The sequence below is a fragment of the Pteropus vampyrus genome, unplaced genomic scaffold (assembly GCF_000151845.1).
Source record: "Pteropus vampyrus isolate Shadow unplaced genomic scaffold, Pvam_2.0 Scaffold99, whole genome shotgun sequence".
Lineage (NCBI taxonomy): Eukaryota > Metazoa > Chordata > Mammalia > Chiroptera > Pteropodidae > Pteropus > Pteropus vampyrus.
The window spans coordinates 2,376,853-2,387,777 of record NW_011888880.1 but is presented as its reverse complement, the minus strand read 5'-3'; the positions used below and the strand labels follow the sequence as shown (position 1 = coordinate 2,387,777).

The 10,925-nt window shown below is 38.4% G+C and overlaps 1 protein-coding gene across 5 annotated transcripts in view; it reads left to right on the top strand.

Moving 5' to 3' along the window:
- Positions 1 to 6: 6 nt before the first annotated feature.
- Positions 7 to 10,925, top strand: part of PDE7A (phosphodiesterase 7A) — a 94,115-nt gene continuing 83,196 nt past the window's right edge. For all 5 annotated transcript variants that reach the window (XR_002781423.1, XM_011364590.1, XM_011364588.1 and 2 more), the window contains exon 1: positions 7 to 208. Coding sequence is in view for 4 of the 5 variants with exons in the window: in XM_011364590.1 (XP_011362892.1) it covers positions 71 to 208 (138 nt within the window). In the remaining variant the exon portion in view is untranslated. The remainder of the gene's footprint in view (positions 209 to 10,925) is intronic.

Sequence of the window (10,925 nt, the reverse complement as noted above, 5' to 3'; positions counted from 1 at the left end):
CCTGCAGCCGCGGCCCCTACCCAGCGCAGGGGCCGGCGGGCGCCGCGCGGAGGCTGGGCGGGCGTATTCAATGGAAGTATGTTACCAGCTGCCGGTGCTGCCCCTGGACAGGCCGGTCCCCCAGCACGTCCTCAGTCGCCGAGGAGCCATCAGCTTCAGCTCCAGCTCCGCGCTCTTCGGCTGCCCCAATCCCCGGCAGCTCTCACAGGTAAATCGCCGTCACCGCCGGGGGCTCACACTTGGGAGCTTCTCTCTTTGTTTCCCTCTTCCCACCGCCTTCACCTCCGCGACACCCTCATTCCTCGCCGTTCACCCAGACCCAGCGTTGCCCTTTGGGGCTTTGTAGGCTGGCCCTTCGATTTGAGAGGTTTTTCTTTTATCCTCGGGGCTACCTACTTCTTAGTCCCCGGCCTCCACGCGGGTGGGGTCCCGGAGCCCTCCAGACCCTCCCCAGTTCGCCCCCGCCCCGTGCTCAGCGGCTTAATCCTCAGTAATGACTTTGTCTTCCTCCTTTTCTCGGCGTTTCGGTCTGGGAGTTGGGCCTCTCTTCCTTAGTTGTGGCCCTGACACACCTGTGCCCCCCCACACCTGTGCTATGTTCGCGCCTCGCTTCCCCCAGCTCCCGCGCACCCCGTGGTGCTCAGGTGGTCCTGCGGTTCTCCCAACAGTAGGCCGATTCCCTTGTTATTGTTCTCCCAATTCCTTCGATTCTGTGGATGGACCCTAAGTGACATCTGAGAAACAAGTATCGAGAGTACTTTTCTCAAGGTTCGGTTTCTGCAGATTTGATAGCCAGAAATCAGTTTTGTTTTTACTTTGATAAGGAGATTTCAGAAGAGAAACTACTGATGAGTACGCAGGAAGACTTTGTTTTGAATGGTCCAATACCAGTTGCTCCTGAGAATTTCGTTTTTTTCTGCGGTGATGGTGTTGGCTCACTTCTTAGTTCTTGCTGTTTTTAATTGCGAGATTTAAAATAGGCAAAACTAATTTTGTTTACATTTGAACTGAGTGCCCTCCATTTCTGCTGCCAGAATGTTACATGTTTATGATTACTTTTTAATTCAAATATAGTTTTCCTATATTAATGTCTTATGGGAATATTTTTCCTCTGTGTTGTAAATGTCTTGAGCTGTGTCTGTTTTGCTGTTTTTAAAAACAGAGTGGAGCACCTGGTAGAGATTTTACTTTTAACAGGTGTGCCCAGTAAATATTTTGTCATTTGCTTCTTTCCCTAAATTGCTTGTCGAGAGTAAGAGCCTATAGTTGGGTTCTCTCTGAACTGTTTTTATTTAAAATCAGACTTTTTTCAACAACAGAAATGGAAATAAACTCATAGATACAGAGAATATTTTGAGGGCTACTATTTTTTGGGGGGAGGGGGGCGTCAGGCGATGGCCGAAAAAGGGCAAAGGGATTAAGAAGTACAAATGCATAGTTACAAAACAGACATGGAGTTATAAAATATAGCATAAGGAAGATAGTTATTGTAATAAATATATATAAGGGGAAGAGGGGTACTAGATTTAGTGGGGTGATCAGTTTGTGAGTTATATAGATCTCTAATCCCTATGTTGTACAACTGAAACATGTATTACTGTATGTCAACTATAATTGAAAAAAATTTGTTGATTGTACAACGTAAATATGAGCAACTAATTGCCTATTATATTTCAGTAAAGCTGGAAAAAATCAGACTTCTTTCACAAGAAGTGGTTGTCTACTAATGAGGTCAGAGCCAACTTATAAAAATTAGTGTGATAATTTTTGATAGCACTACATTGTTATTTGAAAGTTGGGTCCAGGATCTGCCTTTATAGTACTGCTTAAAGCATTTTTAGGTTGCAGAACGAATTTTGAAGAGAGATGAATGCATTGCTGAAAAAAGTTTTTAATGGTAGTAGTTGAAGGTTTTTAATGGTAGCAACTTTTTTCACTTGTAAATATGACTTTCTTAGATAAGCGGGCACATGACTAGTACCCACGTCCAATTCAGTCTAAATAATAAAGGCAATCACTAATCAATTATCAGTGCTAAAATACACATAGTTACTTAGGCTCCCTGAGGAGAAAGTGAATGAAAAGGGAGATTCCAAGGGAATTGAAACAAGTAAAGCTGATTCGAGGCATTTTACCTAATGTCTTAATTAATCCACAGAGACCAGTTCAAGTCACACTCCTTGACTCGTTTCTTAGCCTTAGGTCGTAATGGGTAATAGAATTTAAAACATGATTGTGGCAGATAATATTGTAGAGTCAAACCATATTTTACTGTTTTCAAACTTTAAAAAATTTTCTGTGCCCCAAAGTGAGGTAAATTGGAACTTCTGAAAATTTGGACAGAAATTTTTCTGAATTAACACTTTTTTCTAATCAATGTTGCTGAACATTAAAATGAAGGGAAATTTACCATGATGCTGAAATGGGTATGTTTATCATCACCAAGACTGTATCATTTAATACTAAAGCATATATTAATAGTGATTTCTTTAGGTCTAGATGAGACTTTACAATAGGAAAAAGAGGTAGAAAATCTTGTAATCTTATTCCGAGCTCTATAAAATAAGTATTTGGTTAAATCAGAAGCTTTCTTCACCCTTGACTCTTCAGTTCCTGAGTCTAAAGCTACAGAAAGTATAAAAAGTTTGGGTGGCTTCATAGTTTCACTTAAAAGGCTTAAAAAAAAACACCTGTTTTTGCATTTTTTAGGTACTAAGAAGAGTTTTTTTTGTATTAGACTTTTTGTATTTTAAAATATGTTCAAAACTAGCAATCTTTTCAGTTTTTTATTTTCACCATAATATTGAAACCCAGCTCACAGTGATACTTAAATATTTATTGAATGAGTGAATGGGTAATGAAGTTATCTGTGACTGAGCATCAATTTCAAGTATGAAAACAATGTAAGGACTTTAATCAAGATATAGTAGTAACTCATTCATCCAAAACTTGGTTTGGAACTTGTAACTGTAGGCTCTAACAGATTCAGGAAGTACAAGACCGAGCAACCAAAATAGATTTGGAAATCCTCTCAAATCCCGTGTTTTATTTAGGCAAAATTCTGACAAACTTGTTTTCCAAGTAGCAGCAGATTTGAAGGGCTGGGAGACTGCTAGAGTCAGGTTCACACTGATAGCAGCAAAGCCAGCAACTTTTACAAAGGCAGCCTGGGGACAGATAGTTTAGGGGCATGAGTGTTGTACAACACAATAATTATTAGTCAAAATAATGTAAATAGATCCTATTTTTTTAATTTAAAGATTTGTACTGTTAAAAATCTCCATATCAGACAGTTTAAGTGTTGATGCTTAAATGGACAAGTGTTGAGTTATCTGGAAAATTCATTTCTGTGGAACACCAACTCTCCCAAGGATGCCAAGTAAATGAGTCATTAACTTTTTGTTTTAAACAAGGTCGTGTTCTACTTTCTCAAATGGTTAATAAGGGTTTTTAAAAACTTTTTGGAAAATAAGGATAATAAAAGTAGCTTGGTTTTGCCATTTTGGGTTATGTATTGTTGATAGGTGGGTTTAAACATTTATCTTGCAGGATAAAGTTCTTTGGAAAAAATATTGTAAGAGCAGCAATTGTCTTGTTCACCACTGTCTGTCCACAGTGCTTTGCATAGGTAGGTGCTTAGTATGTGGAAGGTGAGTTAGTGTATTGATGGCAAGGCAGAGCACTGCACCTGGGGTGTTATTTCAGTCAAATTTTTCTCTGCACTGGAAACAAGCCTTATTTGGGTTAGAAATTTGAGGTTTAATTTTTAAAATTTATTACAAATATGTGATATGTATTATAATTGAACAAAATATTGGGATCTGCATATAAACCTGTGCTTTTAATAGCATAATCTAAATTTGACTTCTAGGTTAGCATCTATGTCTTTTTCTAAAATAGACTTTTTAAAAGAGAAGTTTTAAGTTCATAGCACAATTGAGTGGAAGGTACAGAGGTTTTTTACATACCCCCGAGCCCACACATGCATAGCCTCCCCCTTTATCAACATCCCTCATCAGAGTGGCACATTTGTTACAATTACTGAACTTACGTTGACACATCATTATCGCCCAGAGTCCATAGTTGACATTAGGGTTCACTCTTGGTGTCTTTTTTTTTTTTTAATACAGAAACTATTTCACAAATATTGAACACTTTCTCTGAATGAAGTTCCTTGTATTAGGTCTGAGAGATGTAAAGAATTAGTAGTTTGTTTGTTTGTTTTTTTTAATCATTTGTGAGCCTGCCAACCTCAGTTTTTCTTTGATACATTACCTTCCTTATACATAAACATTTTCAGCTGTAGTCATTTTGTACATCTGTGTTGTCTTTAGCAGTGTTCTTAGTATGTGACAAATTATCAAGGTCCTACATGTGCCAGAATAGTTCAAAGCCCTTGGATAAAAGTTGGTTCCTCCTTCAAGAAGCTTACAGGATTATGGTGGGGAAAATGCTATGATTATATATGATATAATTTTTATACTGGAGTTATCAAGGTGTATTATATGAAGGTATCCCTAAATTTCCTGGGTAAATCAGGGGAAGCTTCACGTTCTAGTTGTGGCTTAGGCCAAGGCCCGAAGGTTAAATAGGTGTTTCTAGGTAAACGGGTGCATTTAGGGGGATGGGGAGAGGGTGGCCCAGGTAGTTATGTAGGTGAACACTATTCAACAGACCTTTTGTGATGATGGAAGTGTTCATTGCAGTATCCAATATAATAGTCACTAGCCATGTATAGCTAGCTAGGTGAGCACTTGAAATGTGGCTGGTTTGAGGAACTGAGTTTTAAATTCACTTTTATTTAAATAGGTACACATGGGTAGTGGCTATTGGCAGATCATTAGTTATCATTAGTAGTGGTGTAATGTTGATCTCTGAATGTTGAATATTTGAGTTACTTTTGGGTTCTTGCTGTCGTACAGAAAACTTTATACCTTCATGTGTGTTTGACAAAGTCTTTAGAATGGAATTTCTAGGTTGGGTCAAGAGGTAAGAACATTTTCTGGCTTTCTAGAACACTGTCCTTTTATAGTACCAAGATAAATGGTTATATCTCTTTTATCTCCAATCATGTTATTAGATTATAATACTATATGATTAATATACATTATTTTATAAATATTTTATAAACATTTACATAAACACTTTATAGGTGCACCAGGGTACACTGAGTTAGTTTTAATTATGCGGCAAGCCAGCCTGCACACTTTCTGAAGTGTTCTTGTGCATTTGCATTTCCTCTTTTGTGAAATTTCATTTGCACATCCTGTGCTTGTTTTAAGGGCTCATATATCTGATAACAGTTTGTAAATATGCATTACTCTAAATTACTGTTACCACAGTAGTTACCTCTTCACAAAGCTACATGCCAAAGCCAGCACAGGGGATACTGCGAACGGTCAGGTGGGACACTCTGGGAAGTGGTGGGATGCACCCCCAGGGGAGTGCTTCCGTTCCAGGGCCTTCTTCCCAGCGCCCCTTTCCCCCACCCCCAACCCAAATACTTGTTTTTGTTGAGACCTTGATTTCATTTTTCTGTTTTCAGAGGTGCTTCATACTTTGATATAAATCTAGTACTACCATGTTTTGGCTTTCACTTCTGAACTATGATATAGTTATACTATAAATATATTCTCAAATAATACTCAAAGTATTAACATAAATTTATAGTGTATTTGGAGTGTAGTTCTATTTGAGGAGTAGGGTGTTCAAATTGCTAGTTTGTAAGTTGTCATCAGGAACACATTTAGTCTATGGGATGTAATTTGCCATGATTTTGCTGCTTTGTTGCTATGCCTAAGGTTCTATCATTTGTCCATATGTCCACTGAGGAATTCTTTTTCAAATGCAAATATTCTGCAAGAGGTAAAATATTAAGTCCTTCACAGGACTTAGAAAGATTAGGGAGCTCACTTTGGGTGGCTAGAGGGAGAGAAGAGGTACCATCCATTTTCTTTGAGGCAATTTGGTAAGACTTCTGCGAATATATCAGTGTAAATTCCTCCTTCCCTCCTTTTTTCAAAAAAGATCAGAGCAATTTTAGAGCATCGACTCCTTTTCTGGACATGGATATAGAGACAAGCTTGGGAAGAGAATAGCTGAAGGAAGGGGACGTGGACAGTTTAGATTAATTCAGATTTTTGCCTAAGATCATTAATAGTCATTTAGTTGGACTAAAGACACCTAGGGAATTTAGGTGATAACCTCGTAGCATGCAGATTTTCTTGAGGAATTTAATTTTTTTTTTTTTTTGTACTAAAAACCGTGTATATCACATTTGTGTTTTTATAAAATCTCATTTTAGAAACTTTTTTATTGTGGCTACAAATTGCTCAGATTTTATGATTCATTTGAATTGTGAGAAAATTGAGTGTTTATTCTCTTCTGAATTTAAATGGCCTGTTCTTGCCTGAAAGTAACATAGACTTTGTTGATTTTTATGTTGTTACCGAATGTGCCTTTCAAAAGATTATTCACAAATAATTGCTACTTTTGCATGTTTGCATTCAGGTGTAAGTGTTCATATGATCAGTACATGAGGAAAGGGACAAAAACTCCACCTGTAGATGCGCTGTCTAAGCTTGCAGGACTTCGCTTTGGTTGCTGGCAGGTACCCTTTCTAAGGAGCCTGTGCTGCTGATCTTATGGTTGACATCAGAAGTGTTTCTTGCTCATAGCTTTAAGTAGGAATTTTGAATGACTGCTCCATGCCTCCACCTGCTGGTAGGGATGGCTCTTTGTTTTCTGAAGATGATGGCTTGAGGGAGGAGCAGATGAATGAGAGGACAGGGCTGAATTTTGGGGGAAATAACTCGTTAATTGATAACTAAGATTCAGCAGAGCCTACTCTATTCAGAGTTTTGAGCAGACCAGGCTCTAGCTCAGGACTGTGTAAAGTGCTTGGCAAATGGTTGTTCATAAAGATGGAGTAGACTGTAAGTGATATTACTCCCAATTTTACTGAGCAAACTGAGCTCAGACATTAAAACACTTGCCTGAGGCATCACGAGAACTTCTAGAAAGGCCTGTCATGTTTCACAGCTCCCTTTAAAACTGCCTCTTCGGTGAACGTAAATGGAACGTAGTGAGACTTTTAGGTTTATGGATTATAGATCTTGTTGGCTTATGGATTTGGGTAAAAAATACAAATTCGATGATTTTACGTGATTATTTGAAGTGATAACCTTCACTCTGGTCTTTTCAAATTATAAGTAGAGTTTTTTGTTCTAGATGCTCTGTTCTAGGAAGATATGACTAGCTCAATCACACTCTGAAGATAGTGACCAGGGTGGTGAGGTGATTTCAAACCACATTGTTTGATATGTGACTGAAGAAATTGGAGACATTCTCAGTCTAGAGAGACGAGGACTCAGGATTTGAGCCAGGAGAGGTGGGAATGGAGGTGAGGGAGTGACTGGTGAGAGATGACAGCACTACCGTCTTCCATTATTTGAAGGAACACCATGCGAGTGACAGAAAGGAGAAGATTGATTTAGATTTTGATTGGTTGTATGTTCTCAATTACTGTACCCTGTTCCTACTTCGTGAGAGCAGTTGCCAACATACAGAAGAAGATACAAGCTTAAAGTTGTCACTTGTCCAAGGTAACACAAATAGGTAGTGGAAATGTATTAAACTCTGGGCCATTGTCACCTTAAAGCCCATGCATTTCTTCTACTTCCTTTACCACATGGGAGAAGGATGTTACCCCAGATGATAGAATGAGGACCAATAGATAGAAACAATAGAAAGGGAGAGCTTATGTTTAACCACAGTAGTAATCAAAAAAAATGCATATGAGAAAGAATGATACACGTTTTTGCTAAGACATATGTGCATAGAATTTTTGGTAATAATTCGAAACATTGGAAATGGATATTTATATTCAGTGCTCATCAGTGAAGGGTTGGTTAAAATGTAGTGTTTTTAAAAACTTAAAAATTCTTTTCCACTACAGTCAACATTCAATATTACATTAGTTTCAGGTGTATAGCATAATAGACACTTATATAACTCAAAAAATGATCCCCCCTATAAGTCTAGTATGCACCTGACATAAAATATGTTGTCTTAATTCAGCATAAAACTCTGTATCCCATAAAATAATGCCACGTATCTGTATTTGTCTTGGAAAAGTACCCATAATAATATGAATGAGAAAAATACTAGCAGCAAAGCGGCACGTATATTAGCCTGTTAATGTAACTTTCTACATAACATCTCTGAATAAAAACACAGAGGATTCTGTATACACCAGTGTATCAATACAAGTCTGGAAGTTTGCTCAGCGAAATATCAATTGTGATTTTTACACGACTTCCTCTACAAAAGAGGAGAGCTCTTAAGGTCAGACCTTTGTTAGGTCTCTGAGTCTCGTCCTCTTAGTGACTTAAGGAGTTCTAAGAACCTGTGAGAGCTCTATTTTATTGTGTGCTAGGAAACTGCCCTTTCATGCAAAACACTTTTCTATGTTAATTAAGCAATCTTATTTTAATTGTTATTGTACAGTCGACCCCTTTCACTTATTCTGGAAATTCTTGCTTGGAAGACTTAGGTAAGTGAACCTCCTCAAAAATTCTGAAACATTTGGCACAAAATAGATAAACCAGTGCGGTCCATGAGATTACTTGAGTCTTCTGTAGCCGCCAAGGGAACTGTTTACCCGGTCAGATTTTTTGAGTAAATAGAATTTGATGCCTGAAATGAACCATCTATAAGACACTCCTAGAGGATATTAGTACTGACTTTCACCTGATTATTGTCCATAATTTTCTTCAAAAGAAATGATTTATTTGGAAGAGAAATCCTATCATTGGGTAGTGGTAATTTTTACTGTCTTTGTACTTTTAGGATTTTGTTTTGAAAAAATACTTTTGTAAGCATTGAATCTGAGATACATTGGTGATTTGCCTTGGACAAGTCGCTTAATTCCTTCTAGTCTGTTTCTATAACTGTAAATAGAGTCGGCCATACCTAGTAAAGGTATCACAGGACTGGTGTGAGGCTCAGATGATATATGTGAACATATTATATAATCAGAGAAATCAGTAAAGCTATTTAAAAAAAGCTTACCAAAAAAAAAAACCTTACGTTTGTTAGAATGTCATTTAAGTAAAAATAAAATTACGAAGAAACTGAAGTCTAGTTAGCTAATAGTTTAATAAGTGTAAGTAGGTAGCCCAGAAGTGGATTATTCACTGGCACATAGTAGGTATCCAGAGTGATTTATTCAAACGGAAATGTTGTGGTTTGACGTTTGGAGGAATACAGTGCATTTTTAATGGAAAAATGGAGTGAGTTTGGTGGTGGTGGATAGTTTACAAAAATATTTTGCCTATTTCAGAGCTAAGAAGGTTTCTACTATAATTTACTCAGATAGCTGAGGGTTGCTATATTAGCATAACGTATTTATAAAATGCAAAATGTCCTCAAGAAAATTTATGAGCCAGAATCATAGAACATTAATGTTAGAAGAGACTCTAGAATTCACGCTCTTCGGCACGCAGATGAGTGAACTGAAACCAAGGAGGCTAAAGGACACACACAGGCAGTACGGAAACCTTCTGTTGAGCATCCTGATTTTCGCTACTTGGTTTTGCTTGAGTTTCTGGAATGAGGAGATTACCACTTTATAATTCAGTCCATTGTGGTGTTAAATGGTGGGATACACCGGAAGCTGCCAGGAGGCAAGGGAAGGGTTCTCCCCTAAAGCCTTCAGAGGGAGCATGGTCCTACTGACACCTTGATTTTGGACTTCTGGCCTCCAGAACTTAGAATACAATTCTGTTTTAAGCCACCCAGTTTGTGGTACTTTGTTACAGCAGCCCTAGGAAATGTATACAAATGGTTTTGATTTGTTCATTCTTTCAATTAGCAGACATTTACTGAGCACTTTTTATGTGCCAGGCACTCTGCTAGGTATATAAAAGATAAATGAGACATGTTTCCTGCCTTCATTCTCTAAGTTCGGTCCATAGGAAGCATAGCTATGTAAATACATCAGTGCCATACATTTAATACATATTCTCATTAGGATAGTGTATGAAGTTTAGTGGTGGTAAGTGGAGCTGGGTGAACCAGGGAAGGTTTTATTTACAGAGACCTTTGTGCTTGGTTTCAAAGACCTGAAATCAACCTCTGTGGGAATTCTGATTGATTCTGCTACTGCTAGTGCTGTTGTTCTTAACCTAGTTCAAGGTGTGTTTAGCCTGCTGCAGTAGCATCCCGTCACTAGAATTCGCTCTCCACAGATCCGTCGAAGTAAATTTTAAAATGTAGTCAGCTCATGCCACTCTGCTGAAAACAGTGGGTTCTTATCACAGTGAAAATAAAATCCAACTCCTTTACATGATACGGCCCCATATAATGTGATCCCTGCTAACTTTTCATTCTCATCCCCTTTCACAATGGTCTGGCTGTCTGCGGACTTGCCAGGTTTGGGCCCATCTTTGACTTTGCACTTATTCTTCCCTCAAGCTCAAGATCTTCCCATGGCTCCTTGTCCTTCAAGTCTCAGCACATACTCTTTGCAGAGGAACCGTCCTTGACCATACTGTTTACCTTGTTTTGTTTGTGGCATGCACTGCTAACTTGATTTGTCTGTTCCTGCCTTGCTTTCACCCCCGCCTTACTCCCCAGCCTGCCACCATAGAATGTGTGGTCAGGAAGCAGGATCTTGTCACCCTCCTCGCTGCCCTGTCCCTCCAGTGCAGTACCTAGGAGGTATTCCATACAGGAGAATGAAAAAGACTTACTCTTTTAGTCTCATGCTTATCGCATCATATCATAAGTCACCATAGTTCTCTTTGGGGTGAATCTCAAATTGTATTCTTATAATTTCATTGTATAGTTCCACTCCCTTCCCCCCAAATTCCACCTTCATCTTTATACCCTTTCTGAGCTGCCCAGTATGCTTTTGGAGCTAT